Genomic DNA, 17151 nt, shown 5'->3' with positions numbered 1-17151 from the left:
AGGTTTGCGTTGTTCGTTGTTACTAACAACGAACAAAGAAGGCGGGTTAAAAAAAAAGTCAAGTTCTTTATTCGCTGTTAGTAAAAGCGAACAAAGGCTAGCCCTTGTTTGACCAGGTCTCCTCTATTCACAGTTACCACAAAGACCTGGTGAAAAAACTTCGAAGTATTTGTTTCCAACCCTTTTTGTTCGCTGTTAGTAATAATGAACAATATAAACCTCAAATCTGATAAAAAATACTTACTTTAAAAAATATTTTAAAACATTGTTTTTTTTTTTTTTTTTTTTAAATTTTTTGTTTAATTCATTCAAATTTTCCGCTCCGAGAACATTATGATTTAAAAGACCTAAAACACATAGTAGAGCAAGGCCCAGTCCAAATGTAAAAGAGCCCTGATTTTATCCATTATAATAGCTTCCAGATTAGGGTTTTGGGATTCTTTCTTTTTTCCTACCGTCGTCTGTAGCTGCTTGTGTATTTTCACGCCCCTGTATCGTCTTCCAAACTCTCAAGCGCAGCCATGGTTAGTCTCTCGTTTTCTCTCTCATTTCCTCCACCATTGCTTCTCTTATCCCTAAATTCTATCACTCTGCTTTGATTTTTTCAGATTATACCAGAGAAGAATCGCAAGGAGATTTGCAAGTACCTTTTCCAAGGTCCTTTTTTTTTTTTTTTTCTCTATTGCACTATCAAATCGTTTCATTTGGTTATTGTTCATTCGTGTTTTTGTTGTCCTTTTGTGATCTAGTTCTGTTGTTTGAGGCGTGTATCTTGTTTTTTCTTTGGCAGTTTTTCGAGAATTTTGTTGTTGTTAAACTTTTATTTCTTCTATTGTGCATCTGTTGATGAGAGATTACGGTAGAAAAATATGTTTGTATCAATTTATTTGATTTTTTGTTAATTTTTTGTTCGACATCAATAATAATTGATTACCATTTCGTTTGATTAGACATCATTTTTCATATTTGCAATAATAATTGACCGAACATAGAAGATATACTCTAATTTAATTCGAAATCAGCTTTTGAAGTTTTATACTACCTGCTACTTTTAATAGTTGCTGCACTTGCTTATTAGCCATGTTTATCAAGCAGAAGCAATATTGCCTTACATCTTTGTTCTTTGTATAAAGCAAAGTCTGGTCAGATGTCCCTATGCATATTTTCGTAATGTCCACCTATTATAATTTTTGATTATAAGAATGTAGTCATATAAAAACTATTAAAAACTAGAGAAAGTACATGGAGGAGAAAGTGGAAATAAATTGTCTTACACCAGTGTTAGATGTAATTTCCCTAAGTGGATTGATATAAGGCGACTGTTTGATTTGTATTCAACCTCCATAATGAGTGTACACTTGTGAGACCCTCACTTCAGTCCAAAACTGTGGAAAGTTTTCAAATTAGTATTTGTTTCTTCCCTTGCTTTACATTTTTATACAAGTTCTGTAGCTTGATCTATTGCAGAGGGTGTTTGCTATGCTAAGAAAGACTACAACCTTGCTAAGCACCCAGACATCGATGCCCCCAATCTACAAGTAATTAAGCTTATGCAGAGCTTTAAATCAAAAGAGTATGTCCGGGAGACTTTTGCTTGGATGCACTATTACTGGTACTTGACTAATGATGGTATTGAGTTCTTGAGGACATATCTTAACCTCCCATCAGAGATTGTCCCTGCTACCTTGAAGAAACAAATGAAGCCTGGTGGTCGTCCCATGGGTCCTCCTGGTGACCGCCCACGGTATATTAAGAATGAATTCCATTCAAATTTGTTTTGTATTTTGCTTTCCCAGCCGATTTTCTTTTTTGGGTAATGTATGTGCAATTATTATCTTGTTGAATGATATGAATCTTTGGTTTACAGTGGCCCACCTAGATTTGATGGCGATCGCCCAAGGTTTGGTGATCGTGAAGGGTACCGTGCAGGTCCTCGTGGACCACCAGGTGAATTTGGTGGTGAGAAGGGTGGAGCTCCTGCAGATTATCAGCCTTCATTTGGGGTGAGTAAATCGATTACAAGCATTGGTGCCTTATTATTTAAAATGTGTAGGTTACCACTGCATGTTTTTCATGAACTTTTCTTGTATGGTACAGATATCTGTGATTAACTTTCTATACTTAGTGTATTATTGTCCTAAGCTTGACCCTTGCTATTGATTGATATATACCTTGTAGCTACCTGAGTGGTTTCACGTATTGTTGGTTTCACGTATATCCGCAAGTGAAAAGTTGTCAATTTGCACCAATTCTTTTTAGATTTCCAAATGAAATTATGGTTTCCAAACCCAACATAAAGAAGTTCATATAGTGGAACATTGGACTTTTATGATGGATCAAAAGCTGTATATTTCTTGTAGCTCACTGATGGATTATGTTGTTTAAGAACAAAATGGTCATTGAGAACTCCAAGTGTACCACAATGATAAAAACATAATTGTCTAGAAATATTTCTGAACTCCCTAAAGGCGCCCTCTTTTGAAATGCCCCTTGTGTTCCTTGATTTCTCGGATATTCTCGTTAATTGTCATAATTATGTTGTGTTTGTTTAAAGTCCATTAAAAACTCTTCATTTATCTAATTGCAGTCTACTTCGAGCCCACATCATTGCAACATAATTTACCACATATTCTCTCTTTGGTTTCGAAATTCGCTCAAATTTGGTCCGAAATAGCCTAAAATCGGCCATAATTTACTTATTTGCTATTCGCAAGGAGTTTAGAGAATCATGTGCTACTTACTCACATTAATCCTTTCATTTCTCTTACGTGTTTATATTGATACTTCTATTTCCGGATTTGCAGGGTGGCAGGAGGCCTGGATTTGGTCGTGGTGCTGGAGGATTTGGTGGTGGTGCGCCAGATGCCCCTGGTGCTTCAGGTTCTTTTGCCTAGGTTCATAGAGAGACTTTTGTATGGACGGAAATCATGTTGGATCATTTTATTGCTATTTCTATTAGGGTATAACAGTACGTTTTCAAGTGTTATTAGTTGTGATCTATGTTTTGTATTCTGCTTTTTTTCTTGTGAAACATACAAAAGCTAGTATAATCATAGCTATTGGCATCTCTTTTTTGAAACCCTCCCAACTCTTCCACCTTTGAAAAGAAGACTTAATTCTTTGGTCTCATCGTTTTCTTAAATTTACCTAAATTTGTTTCTATGTTATGTAAGAAGAGTTAGATCCATAATGATTTGTGGAGCTTCGATCTAAATTTGGTCAAAATTGATCTAAAATTTAATTATGGTTCCGAACTATATCTATAAAAATTAAACCCCGGCTTATTATTTTTAATTTAACCCGACACAAACACCTTAAATTAGCTATTTTAATAGGATTTTGGACTCTTGCACCTCTCTAAACAAATCCTATAAAATTGTGATGGGGTTTTTCGTCTTGAGGTTAGACTTTGATATGTTCAGTTTCAACCTAGCTCACTCATATTTTGTACGATGTCAACCTATTTGGAACTTGATTACTTATTATTTAACATTGAAATTATTAAGTCAAGTTCCTTTTTACATCCTTGTTCCACTGTTATTACATTCTATTTTTTTTATGTAATTTAATTTATTATTTTGATCATTTATATATTAAATTATGTAAATTTAAAATTATAAAAAATTTATTATGAAAGTATGCGGTTAGATGACTTAAATAGGATTTCATTTGACTATATTTTTTTCTTACATATTAGCCATAAAATAAGAAATAAGCTTGAACGATAAATAGTATTAATAATCGTAATATAACAAGTATTTCAAAACAAAAGAAGCACTTAATAAACAAGAATAATGAAAAAATTGTGTAAATGCAATATGCAAAACTGAGCATGATTGGAATGAATTGAATTATATTAAAAAAGTTTTATAGTAGATGCCCTAAGGCCCCTAACTACTATTTGGAAGTGTTAGGTTTGAATCAAAAGATTTCCAACTCGTTTGATGTCAAATTGTCAACATAAAGTCTAAAAATTTATAATCAATCATCTTGATTTGTCCTATCAAACATTAATCTTCCCTAGAAATTAATTCAAAATTGTCTTTTATCATCTAATAAATATGGCCAATCTTTGTAATTAACCAAATCCTACTTTCACTAATCACCAAAGAACTTGATCATTTACAAACAAGAGGAAAGACTCATTAATTTAGAATTAAAAGCAGTTTAGAAGACTTTAAGTCCGAAGTAATACTTATTCATTATCATCATACCCAGTACCAAAAAAGCTATAAATAGGGTCTAGGATCAGGGGAGGGATTAAAGATATCAGAACCATACCTAATTGATCAAACATTATATAGATCATAGATGATACACCTTATGAGCAATTTTTATCAAAGAACTTACTTGATCATTTAGAAATAACAAGAGGAAAGACTCTTTAACTTAAAATCAAAAGCAATATAAAAGACTTTAATTACGAAGTAATGCTTATTCATCATCATCATACCCGGTATCAAAGAGGTTACGATCAGAGTCTAGAGTCAGGAAGGGATGGAAGACGACAGACCATACCTTATTGATAAAACGTTACACATATGTTACACCTTATGAGCTATCTCTAGCAAACCTTGAAGCACACAAATATAAAGCTAAAATGAAGCAAATGCTGAAGAACTACAACAATCAGTATCAAAGAACAGCATCAGTAGATTCAGAAATAGGATGCCAAAATCTGTTGAAAAACCACATTGAATCTGCTTTCACCGCAAAACCGTCATGATTGCGGTGCCAACTATAGTAAGCATGTGTTCGATTCTTAATATCAAGAACGGCATGTCCAAAACTCGCTTCTCGAAAAGCTGAGTAACTTGGCTGTGGTTCTGTCATACTGCACATTTTGTGTATGAATGATCAGGGTCTTATTTCCAGTAAGAAGGAAAAAAACAGATTATTACTAGGTGAATTTCCTTACTTGGTTGCTAATCCTTCTACATTTCCTCCATCTCCAATTGTTATGTAAACTGGGGCGGATTGATCTTCAATCGGTCTGCATTCTCCGTTGACGATGTTATACGCAACATTTGATACGCGTTTCTGCATTACATTGTACGATCAAAAAGTGAGAAAAGTTCTCGAAAACTGTGGGATGTTCGGAAAATGACTTTTTTGTTGATTTTTGGCTACTCAACAACCAAAAAGTGTTTGATAAATGACATTTAAGTTAGCTGAAAAAGTTGACTTTTAAGTCAAAACCAAAGTTATTGTGAATAGCTTTTGGTGTTTAACTCATTTTTCTCTTATAATCTCCCAACAACCAACAATTAATTTTTAATATAGATGTTCAAAATAGACTTGATGATCCCAAATTTACCCGACCTTGTATCCGAATCTGATTCAACTCGATTTCAAAAATAATTTACATTTATGTAAAAAACAATATGGACACAAAACCCTATTTCAAACCGACCCGAAACACTTAACCCAAAATCTACCTGATGACCCGAAGGAACACCTCTAATTTTTAGCAAACATATCTATAACAAGATGGTTTAAACAGTTGGCTTTACAGATAACAAATTAACCACTGTATACAGTTGTTCAAACTAATCGACAACTCAAGCCAACAACTATTTGCCATATACCCTAAATCTTTACCACTTGGATTTGATTTCAATTTTCATCATAAATAAATAGATTTTCTAGACACTAAACTCTTGCAAGTTTGAATTGGGCTAGTAACTAAGTTTAGATAAGGGTTTTTCAAGAGAACTAAAAGAAGCCTCATATAAGAGCAGGACTTACAGATCTCTCATATGCATGAACATGACCGGCAAACACCAAATCAACTTTGTATTTGACAAACCAAGGCTCATACATGACTCTCATTGTCTCTCCTTCCATGTAATGGTAATTGTAGCTATTGTACCATGGGGAGTGCACCAAAACTATCAGCCAAGGCGTCTCCTTCCTGTCAATCTTCGGTAGCTCCTTCTCGAGCCATTCGTACTGTGGGGTGTACTTTCCTAAGATTGATTGAACATAGGAAAATTATTATACCTACTCAACACAAGGAAAAGATGTTGCTACAACGTCACTCAGTCATTCATTACAAGAACTTCTTTTTTTTTTCTTGAGTCGAGGGAGTCTTTGTGTAACACCCAAATTTCCTCCCGTCCTTTACGGTTTTGGTTTCGTTAGGAGTCGGAAATTCTGGGGTGTTACACTTTGGTTGTGTTCTCCTTTATGGGTATGAGTTGCCGTCTTTCTTCCCTCCCCAAACCCTGATTTTATAGTTTTCTATGAATGAGATTACCGGGTATGATGATGATGATTCAACACAGGGAAACGCTATTGCTTCTCCGAAAAGTGATGGAACTAGAATTTGACAATATGCTTTGATTGTGTTTGTGATGAGGTAAGAAGTTCAAGATGCAGTGATGCTGTTGTTTTCTTCTTTTTTTCCTTTTTTTTATTCGGAAGTAGGCTGGAAAATCCCTACAGGCGAGAGGGATGAAAAATCGTTCCTAACTCCTATAGATGGTGAGTTTGATGGCCGGTCCTAAGTAAGTGCAAGCCGTGCCTGCGCCCAGGGCCCCTCAAAAATTTTAGTTTTCAATTGGTGCTAAGGTTCAAATTTTTCTATGTATATATACAATAGTTTAGGGGCCCATAAATAATCTTTTGCCCGGGCCCTAGAAAGAAAGGAAAAGCCTGCTAATCTAAAGATCCTTGTAGTTGCAAAGTTTAAATCAAGCATTATTCAGAGATTTTGACACAAATAACTCAGGAAGGATCGAGGCTTTTACCATAAGCGGAGTATGCTGATAGGACTATTATGTAAGCAGGGCCTCTCTTAATTGAGTACCATAAAGGAGCAGTGCTGTTTGATGCTTTGTATGGTGTACGATAGCGAGCCTTAAACGGCTTGAAGGGCTGTGTTTCACCCTGTTGGCAAATTAAAGGCAAGTTATGTTAAAGTATATAACATATTTTGGGCCTCAACCATCAACTTAAGCTTTTGGTTGAGTTGGCTCCTTGACATAGTATCAGAGTCAGCGTGATAATAGGTCATGGGTTTGAATCTCAACTAACTCTTGTTTAAAATGAAATATTTAACGCCAGATATGAGGAGAGCATGTGCAGTATCCACAATTCTAACCCCAAGGGCTCTCGTGTGAGGAGGCGTGCTAGAGTATATAACTTATCCTGGGCCTCTACCATCAGCTTAAGCTTTTGGTTGAGTTGGTTCCTGGACATGGTATCAGAGTCAGCGTGACAAGAGGTCACAAGTTTGAATCTCAACAACCCCTCATTTAAAGTGGAATAGTTAGTGCCAGATATAAGGAGGGCTATACTGCATCTACACTTCTAGCCCAAAAGATTCTCGTGTGAGAAGACGTGTTAAAGTATATAACATATCTTGAACCTCATCCATTGGCTTAAACTTTTGGTTGAGTTTGATTCCTTTAAGTTACGAGAGAAAGAAGAAAAGGCCAGAAGACTGTTTTCAGAGGGCTACTTTGCTTTACTTAATTAGAAGTCTAAAGAATAAGTTGAAAGAGGAAAAGGGTTAAAGTATATACAATTTCAGGGGCAAAATCAAGCTCATGATTCCCTGCAGTCCAAATCCAAGGCTGATAGGCAACACTCCTCTCAACAAATCTGGCCCAAGAATCCCATCTTTTATTATCATGATTAGGATAATGATCCGCGTATGAAAGATCCCCAAGAAACAACACGGTTTCTCCTTTGATTGGGTTGTTTTCGTAATGAGTTAGAGTCGCATTTGAATCATAACTTTGTCCTAAATCCCCTGCAAAAACGATACATACTAATTCGATTAGATGAAAAAAAAGAAATTGACATTAGTAATTCAACCTTTTATCTTTCGCTATAAATAATTCCATATTTGGATTATTTTTTAATAATCTAACCATTGTCATACATTTGCCCACAACATATCATATTACTAATTATAGGTAATAATAGGGTATGCCGTCAACAAACTAAGACAATAGTTGGATTATTCACAGCGAGCTAAGAGCAAATATTAGATTATTAGAAAATAATCTAAATATAGAATTATTTACGGCGGACAAACAAAAGGACATTTCCGATTAAATATATATATATAGATAATCATACACAAAAAGCAATCTTGGTTCTTATTCTAGTACTATTAAGACACAAAGAAAGCAACAAATGAAGCCTTTATAGTGTCTTAATTAGCTTAATAAATTACAATCAACAAATAAAGAAAGTTACCTATGAGACCAAAAGTGTAAGGAACATCAGGACCAGCTTTTGGGGGTGTATTGAACCAAAATTTTCTTGGTGTTTGTCCAATACCTACTTCATAGTAATATTTAGTCTCATACTGCAAAACATACAACAATCTTACCATTAATAACTTAGTATTAATATAACCCCACCATTTATTTAGTAATAAAACTTTACGATTTGGTAAATTGCTTTTTTATTAGCTTTTCGATTGACTTTTGACTTATAACTTTAGCTTTTTGGCTGCTAAAAAGCTTACTTTTAAAACAAAGTCAAAAAAAAAGCTACTATGGGTAGTTTTTTTATTGATTTTTGAATTTTAACTAACTTTTTTAGTAAACAGCTAATAACTAATTTTACCAAATAAGCTAAAAATTCAACCCGATCAAACAAGCCAAAAGCTAAAACTAACAATTTTAATCAACAATGATTTACTATCATTTACTGGACACATAAACAAGAGTGAAAATAAGGTGAAAGTTTGATTTACCATTTTTTTTTTCTAAAACCAAAACAAATAAAATTTAATTTGTAATTTATAATACTATGAATTTGTATAAGTAATTTAAGTCTCCAAACAGGCATATTTACAAACAGATGGCAGACACTCAATAGAAAATTGAAGTACCCAAAATGATGTACTTTTATCATAAAACAAGCTTCAAAATCTTACCTCTAATTTTCTAATGGTACAATGATGAATGTACCCAGAAGTATAATCAAAATACTTATATTGTGACACTTTTCCTTTGGCAGATTTCTTTTCCTTGCTATTCTCTTTCCAATACAACACTTCATTTGAACCTGGTTCCTCCATTGTTACCCATGATACAATTATTGCTCTTCCTTCATGATCTCCTTGTGTAATATGAACCTTCAAAATCCCACAATAACCCACATCTCATTAAACAAAATCAAATAAACCCATAATTTATTAGAGTCAAAAGTGATAAATTTGTTAACGGGCACACATAGGAGCAGAGTTGACTGCACATAAATCCGATGAGCCCATCAAACCTATACACTAGTCAACTCGTTCTAATTGTTCGATATGTGATCATATATGGATTATTTTCTAACAAAAACATATAATCATAGTCAAAAGGATCAAATTTATCACGCTCATAAAAATTATTAGAGGGTTCGGAGAGATTTAGAAGATGTTAAATCATACCCTTATCGGTTGAGATAAAAAAGAGGGCTAGAAAAACATCAAATTTACTAAAAGTAGCACAATGGGTATCAATAAAATTATAAAAAGATTAGAATGAGAAAGAAATAAACCTGTTGAGGAGCATTGTAGCCAGGAGGGACAGAAAATACATCACTATCCATAGGAATATCAATGGTTTTTTCAACTTTTCTTACAAAATTACTTGTTGTTCCTCCATTGGAAATAACTGATTGATTCAAAATCAAACCCAGAAAAAGAAAAACACCGAAAATTGAACCAGAAATTTGAAATAAACCCATTTTTTAAATCTTAAATAATTTAGAAAAATAGGGAAAATAATCCCAAAAAAGCTAAATTTTAAAAGTTTCTGATTGAATATTTAATGTGGTTATAATTTAAGCATAATTAATGAATGATTAAAGGAGAATATTCAAAGAAGAAATTCGCATATGTGTGAAAAAAAGCAAAGAATAATGTGATTAATAAATAGAATTGAATGATTGAATTGGTTAGGGCTTAGGGTTAGGGGTATGGCCAAGTTCATAATTGTAAACTTGTGGGAGACAAGTCAAGAGTGACTTTGGTCTTAAGACTTTGGAGTCTTGAGTTTAAGAATCTTGGGATTTATGTGGGGTCAATAAGATTTGGCCCGAATCATTTGACTTTCATTGTTTATCTTAGCTTTTGCTTTTACATAGGGAAAGGAACTAATTTTTAGGAAAAGCCTACATTTGACCAATTAATTAGTTATGATTAGGATTTATGAAGGTTGTAATCTAAAAAGGTTTTTGTTTGTTAGTGCCTTTACTCATTACATATTTCGAATATAAAATTTTTTTAATCAATTATCGTAATTTATAAATAACTGTTATTTATTTAGATTACCTTTTCAAATATTAATTCATTTTCTAACTTTTATATATCTATTAAATAATTATGTTTAAAGTTTCATGTCTTTGCTTGAAATATTTCAAATATGCCAACAAAATGAAACGAAAAAAAAAAACCAATTGAATACATGTATAATAATATGGTGATCGAATTTGACAACTAAAATAGGATTGTCGAAGAAGATAATAATATAATTAGCTTAATGTCTTACTTTACATATCAAAAACCCAACTTGACATAACATAAACCCCAACGACATACCATAAACAGTGATAAACTCCTACTACACATACTATAACCCCTCTACGTGTATCCTAAAAGCTATTTTAAATATCATAAACACCTACTTTGTAATCCATAAACACCTATTTCATACCATAAACGCCTACTCCAGATATTAAAAACTCATATTCCACATATTAAAAATTCTTACTTCACATTTTATAAACACCTACTACTCAAACAACAAAACATCTATTTCAAATATTAAAAAACTATTATTTCACATATCGAAAATCCAACTTCACAAATCATAAACAACCACTTCATATAGTAAAAATATGTACTTTACATGCGAAAAACCCTACGTGACATATTACAAACACCTACTACACATACTAAAAACCCTTACTTTATATATCATAAATACAATAGGTTTTTTTTAATCGATGAAAGTATGTATTTTAATGTGTCATAATAGTTATTTTTTCCAATACAAATTGGTACTATGATGGTTTATAAATGTTCTTATCAATCAAAGTGGGTATTTTATTTATCTTAAAGTACTTACTTTATTATCTTATAACATCTACTTTTAGGTTTAAAAACTCGTACTTTAATACCATAAAACACCTACTATAAGTAGTTAAAATGTCTACTTATTATCTTGCAAAATGAGGAAACAGAAAACTCCGACTATAATAGATAAGACATCTATTATATGTAATACTTCGAATTGAGCTTTATAAGAGATGGATAGACAAACCATATCAATAAGGTTCATCTTCTTGGCGGAGAGTTTATTCCTCATAATTTTTTTGTTAGAGCATGCTTATTTTTGCCTAATGCTAAAAAGTTATCATTCATTTCACCGTTCCATCTTTACTTATGCAGGAATGGTAGGAAACATTTTGGGTTGAGACAAAAGAAAGCTTTTGAATTTAGGCATTGCCCAATTTTTTTTGAGTTTATTTAAGAAAATTGAAGTCTTTTGATTTAAGAAGCTAACAATGAATACTTTTTTAAAATTTAATTTTCCAAGTATGTAGGACTATTTTTATTTAGATATATTGTCTGTAATTTTTTTAGTTTAAAAATCATTTTTTTAAAAATTTTTCTGGCCAATTATCCCTTAAAAATAAAAAAAGAAAAATAAATCCCCACCAATTAATAATGAAGTAAAGGTTAGTCTCTAAATATGTAAATATTACTTTAGTTCTTCCGATAAATAGAATTTAAATATATGTTCACCTATTTTCAAGTACAATTTTCACATATTTTGAATATGAACACAAGCAATTGGTGCAAATGTGCAATGTACAATACTAACGTTTAGTCATAAAATCAAGTACGAGATATTTATCATCAACTTTAGATTTTCAAATGGGAATTTATTTTGATTCACATATCATAATTCATAGTATAAAAAATTATAGGCATCATATGGTTTTATTTCCAGACATTGGTATAATATATAGGACCACTGGACCAGTAAGTAAAGTTTGGATAAGGATGTATAATCATAATGGTTGGTCCATATATCACCCATGGACTATAGAGCGTGCGTGCTGCATGGACGTGAATGAGTCAAATTATTGCGGCCGTATATGGGTTTGTGCCCTTGTGGGGTACTCAATCGTACAAAACTTTTAAATTTTATAGAGTAAATTGCATACGACTTCTAAAATTGAAGGGTCTCAAATTTAAAAAAATCATACTATTAGAATAATGTTGTCTTTAAGTGTTGAAAAACTAAAACCCCTGATTTGTTATTATTCATAAACAAGGTATATATACAAGTAAGAATAAACCCTAATACATAAAGTCCACTACTATTGTATACAATAGGCTCAAATACATAATAATCTCTAACATCGCTTCAAGTTGGAGCATGCAGATTATAAATGCCCAACTTGCAAAGAGAAAAAAAGAACTGAGCTTGCCCCAAAGCCTTAGTAAAAACATCAGCAAGTTGTGTAGTAGAAGGAACATGAGAAGGATTAATGGTACTATCTTGAATGGCATCTCGCACAAAGTGACAATCAATTTCAATATGCTTGGTGCGTTCATGAAACACCGAGTTTTGAGCAATGTAGAGAGCAAATTGACTATCACAAAACAAAGACATTGCTTTTGGGTGATGCACCCCCAAACTATTAAGCAAACCTTTAAGCCACTTAAGTTCACAAGTCACATCAGCCATGGACATATACTTTGCTTAAGCTGACGATCTAGAGACGGTAACTTGCTTTTGGTTTTCCACAAAACGGAAGAATGTCTAAGGAAAACTAGCCAACCCAATAATGAGCGACGAATAAGAGGACAACTATCCCAATCAGAATCACACTATCCACTTAAAGATGGACCACAATCTGAATGAAGAAGAATGCCTTGATCATGACATCCTTTAAGATATCGAATCACTCGAATAACAATATCCCAATGATCATGACGTGGAGCACCAAGAAATTGAGAAAGTATATATACAAAGCAAGCCAAATCAGGTCTGGTAAAAGATAGATAAATAAGTCGACTAACTAATCTGCGATACTGCTCACCATTATTAAGAAGAGGACAAGTAGATGTTGCCAACTTATGATTTTGCTCCATAGGAAAAAAAATGGGTTTTGAGCCAAGATTACCCGATTCAACAATGATATCAAGAGTATACTTCCTTTGACATGTTATTAGAACCGATGGTTCGATCAAAAATTAAAAATGGTAGGTCCGAAAAGAATAGCGTTCCTACCTAATTGATTACTCCTACATGCAAACTTGACGAAGGTTCACATGTGAGGGAGGTGTTGGGTTGGTTTCTCCCACATCGACAAACTAAAAATGATGTGCACACTTTATAAGTTATTGGAGCCTTCTTTCCATTGCCATATGGTTTTGGAATGTTATATATCTCTTTGTCTAATGAAGTGTGTGCACCTCGTGTCTCCCCGTTAATATGCTGACATTCATAATAAGTCCAGCTTAATTTAACAATTTGGTAGAAAAAGTAGTCATTTCAAAAAAAAAAAAGAGATGGTTATAATTTTACTTATAATTGTCATAAAATCAAATCTTATTGATTATATTTTTTATTCTTTTTTTTTTTATATCTTTCCAAAGCAACATTTTAACTCTCATATATCTTCTATTATTTTCTATAATTTATGTTATTGATTACATTTAATTTTCACTTGTTCATTAGACATCAATAATCACCAACTCAATTTATAAAAATAATCAATTTCTATTATTTTTCATCAACTCATTACTCTTTTTCTCTCCTTTCTTAACATTAGAGATGAAAATTTAATTTTAACAACTTGATTTAAGAATTTTTTTACAAAATCAATTTTAATACTATTAAAAATTGTGTTGAGTTTTTATTTAATTATAATACTTAAAATTAAAATTGCCTTGATTTTTTATTTTAATTTAAGAAAATTTCCCCTAATTTCAGAAATTCATAAAAAAATAAATAGGATATAATGATTATTTGCTCCACCCATGCAAATTTGAGATAACTTTCATATTTTTTACAGGTTAAACTGATGAATCAAAGAAGTGCTAGCAATAGTTAACGTAATTTATTCTTGGAGAAAGTAGTACATACTTTAACTTTAACTTTCAATTTCGTAAAACACTCCTACGTCCCCCTTAAAACAATTTCGCATAATAACAGGGATAATAAATCTTTGGATATGATTAAAAGCGAGAGAAAATAAACATAGATGTATAAAAATTTAAAAGATTGTGACACAAATTTATTAATTTATTGTAATTGACAATAATGTCAAACTTCATATTTAAAATTAAGTAATATGTGATCAACTTTGGAAGCCAACTACTACATAATTTCAACTGATATTGATATAGAAGTAGTACGCTTTTCGTCTCACAACAATTGCTAGAAGCAGTGAAACGTACCAAAGAAAAGAAAAACAATGTTTTATGAGAAAGTGAAAAATATACGTAAATGAGATGAAAAACTTAATTAAATATGTGAATTAGAATTGAATAAAAAATATGCATTAAAACTAATACTCCGTCCTATTCATCTTAAGTGCTCTATTACTTTATACACTATATTTAATGCACCTATTCAATTCTTAATATATCTAATTATGTATAATTCTTTCAAAAAAATATATTGAATAATTTAATATCAAAAATATAAAAAGTTGATATTAATAAACTCTACATTAAAACGAATTAAATAAAATTTCACAAGACTATATTTTAACTTATAGATTAATAATATAACACAATTTAAGAGTGATAGATAAATCCTAAAAATAAATTAGGCACCCAAGATGAACATGAGCAAATACATAAATATAATACTCCCTCCGATCTTTCTATATAGTCCCATATAGGTTGGGCACGGATGTTAAGGGTTGTGTGGGGTCCATGTAAAAGGTGGTAGTTGGGTATTTTTAAGTAAGTGGATTAATTGTTAATGATTCCCTCTTTTTGATTAATAAAGTATATGGAATGAAATTTGGAGGGAAAATTGGGTTTGACATTGTTTGAGCTTTAATAATTGAAATTAATACATTTCCGAATTTTTTTTTAATTAAACAACCATTAAACTAGTTAATTTAAATTACAAAAAATTACATCAAATAAATTACAAAAACCGTCAAATTCATAAAATAAGCTAAGTCTTCAATACTTCCTTGATTTCTTCAACGTTTTTTGAACGGCAATTGAAAACGAGCAACCCTCTCGCCACATGCGCATGCGGATATTAAATCTTTCGTTGACTTCAGATTTATAAAAAAACAAACACGGTATGCATTTAGTGTTCAAAATTAATAAAATAACTACAAAAAATCAAAATGTTTCATTTTGAAAGTAAGCCATCAATAAGAAAAATACAGCTGATCTTTAGGTACTGGAACAAAAAAAATCTGATAAAGGGATTGCAAAGATACTGGAACAAAAAATCTGATCTTTAGCCATCAAATGAGTTGACAATTACTAACACAATACAGGGAAACCAAAGAATGAAAATGTCAATGGCGCCAAAAATGAAAAAAATTGCGCCCATAAACAGAAAGAATGTAAGTATATAAGACAGCATTAACTGAAGAAGACAAACACTTCATTTATTTTCCACCAACTTCACAGTATATACAATGGGAAAAAAAAAAGATGTAGATAATTTCACTAAGACTCAAATAATGCATGACCTTTTAACGTCAGCAAACAGTAATGGGAAGCTACAACACGGGTTCATCAACGAAATTGCGAAGAAGTACGATTTGCATAGGAGGACAATCGGAAGGATATGGAGACAGATTCGTGATCAAAAAAAACACAATTTACCAATTAATGTCAACAATATGAAGTCATTGACCAACGGTAAAGCTCGAATCGCCTTTGATGAAAACAAATTCAAATCAATTGAAAAAGCGAAGAAGACAACCTTAAGATCACTTTCAAAGGCTATGGAAGTAAGCTACACCACAGTATGCAGATGGAAAAAAAAGAGGTACTTTCGCAAGCACACCAACGCAATCAAACCGTTACTTACAGACAAAAATAAACTCGACAGGTTAATTTTTTGTCTTAGTAGTTGCATTTTAGATGAGCAAACAAAGAATTTCACATTTAATGAAATGAAAAATGTAGTCCACATTGATGAAAAGTTGTTTTACATTACAAGGACACAACAAACATTTTATCTAACTCAAGATGAAATAGAGCCTCATAGAGAAATCCAATCAAAAAGATTTATCCCCAAGATCATGTTTATGTGTGCCGTTGCAAGACCGATCTTTTCTATTGAAGGTGAGATGATTTTTGATGGAAAGATAGGCATTTTTCCATTCACACATGAAGTGGCAGCACAAAGAAGTTCAAAAAACAGAAAGAGAGGAGAGCCAGAGACCAAACCAATACAATCAATCACTAAAGAACACACAAGAGACATGATTGTGCACAAGATACTACCAGCAATTAGACTTAAATGGCCATCAGATTTAAGCAAAACAATTTTCATTCAACAGGACAATGCTAAACCACACATTATAGATGATGATGAGGTGTTTAGAGAGGTGGCTACACTAGATGGATTTAACTTCCACTTAGTGCAACAACCTCCTAACTCACCGGATATGAATGTGCTAGACTTAGGGTTCTTTAGGTCAATACAATCTTTACAGCATCAAAAATCAGCATACAACTACTCACAATTAGTTAAGGCAGTAACCACATCATTTGACAATCTAACACCAAATGCACTGAAGAATGTATGGATCACATTGCAAGCATGTAAAATTGAAGTTATTAAGAAACTAGGTGGTATGGATTATGCAATTCCACACATGAGCAAAGCAAAACTAGAAAGGGAAGGGAGACTCCCACATTGTTTGGGGGTACAGCAGGAAACAATTTACCAGGCACTAAGGTATCTGGAAACAAAGGTGGATAAAACTACATTGGAGGGCATTTTATTTTACTTGGGGATCACAGAAGCAACATCACAAGCAACAACAGAAGCAATACCAGAAGCAACAACAGAAGCAACAATTGAAGCAACAATTGAAGCAATACCAGAAGCAATACCAGAAGCAACAACAGAATCAACAGCATATATTCCAGCAAGAACAGAAGCAACAACAGAAGCAACACCAGCATGA

The 17151-nt window shown here is 32.4% G+C and overlaps 3 protein-coding genes across 3 annotated transcripts; 2 read left to right on the top strand and 1 right to left on the bottom strand.

The window, feature by feature from the left end:
• Positions 1 to 366: 366 nt before the first annotated feature.
• Positions 367 to 3081, top strand: LOC130805305 (40S ribosomal protein S10-1-like). The gene is made up of 5 exons (XM_057670004.1): positions 367 to 524; positions 609 to 657; positions 1468 to 1744; positions 1868 to 2003; positions 2805 to 3081. The coding sequence occupies exons 1-5, from the start codon at positions 522 to 524 to the stop codon at positions 2892 to 2894; spliced, it is 555 nt and encodes a 184-aa protein (XP_057525987.1). The 5' UTR covers positions 367 to 521; the 3' UTR covers positions 2895 to 3081.
• Positions 3082 to 4389: 1308 nt separating this feature from the next.
• On the bottom strand, positions 4390 to 9974 carry LOC130805304 (purple acid phosphatase 2). The gene is made up of 8 exons (XM_057670003.1): positions 9511 to 9974; positions 8900 to 9100; positions 8212 to 8323; positions 7530 to 7759; positions 6753 to 6891; positions 5749 to 5969; positions 4919 to 5040; positions 4390 to 4834 (listed from the first exon to the last, which is right to left on the bottom strand). The coding sequence occupies exons 1-8, from the start codon at positions 9697 to 9699 to the stop codon at positions 4636 to 4638; spliced, it is 1413 nt and encodes a 470-aa protein (XP_057525986.1). The 5' UTR covers positions 9700 to 9974; the 3' UTR covers positions 4390 to 4635.
• A 5671-nt stretch (positions 9975 to 15645) lies between these two features.
• On the top strand, positions 15646 to 17151 carry LOC130805759 (uncharacterized). Its single transcript, XM_057670544.1, has one exon. The coding sequence runs from the start codon at positions 15646 to 15648 to the stop codon at positions 17149 to 17151; it is 1506 nt and encodes a 501-aa protein (XP_057526527.1).

This window comes from Amaranthus tricolor, chromosome 2, assembly GCF_026212465.1.
Source record: "Amaranthus tricolor cultivar Red isolate AtriRed21 chromosome 2, ASM2621246v1, whole genome shotgun sequence".
Lineage (NCBI taxonomy): Eukaryota > Viridiplantae > Streptophyta > Magnoliopsida > Caryophyllales > Amaranthaceae > Amaranthus > Amaranthus tricolor.
The sequence above is the reverse complement of the archived record's forward strand: the minus strand, read 5'-3'. Positions and strand labels throughout refer to the sequence as shown.

Coding starts and splice junctions, on each gene's coding strand:
- LOC130805305 (XM_057670004.1), top strand. Junction 658..1,467: donor TTGCAAGTACCTTTTCCAAG/GTCCTTTTTTTT, acceptor GATCTATTGCAG/AGGGTGTTTGCTATGCTAAG. Junction 1,745..1,867: donor CCTCCTGGTGACCGCCCACG/GTATATTAAGAA, acceptor TTTGGTTTACAG/TGGCCCACCTAGATTTGATG.
- LOC130805304 (XM_057670003.1), bottom strand. CDS start 9,699: ATGGGTTTATTTCAAATTTCTGGTTCAATTTTCGGTGTTTTTCTTTTT. Junction 6,892..7,529: donor TTGATTTTGCCCCTGAAATT/GTATATACTTTA, acceptor ATTTGCCAACAG/GGTGAAACACAGCCCTTCAA. Junction 5,970..6,752: donor ATCAGCATACTCCGCTTATG/GTAAAAGCCTCG, acceptor AATCAATCTTAG/GAAAGTACACCCCACAGTAC.
- LOC130805759 (XM_057670544.1), top strand. CDS start 15,646: ATGGGAAAAAAAAAAGATGTAGATAATTTCACTAAGACTCAAATAATG.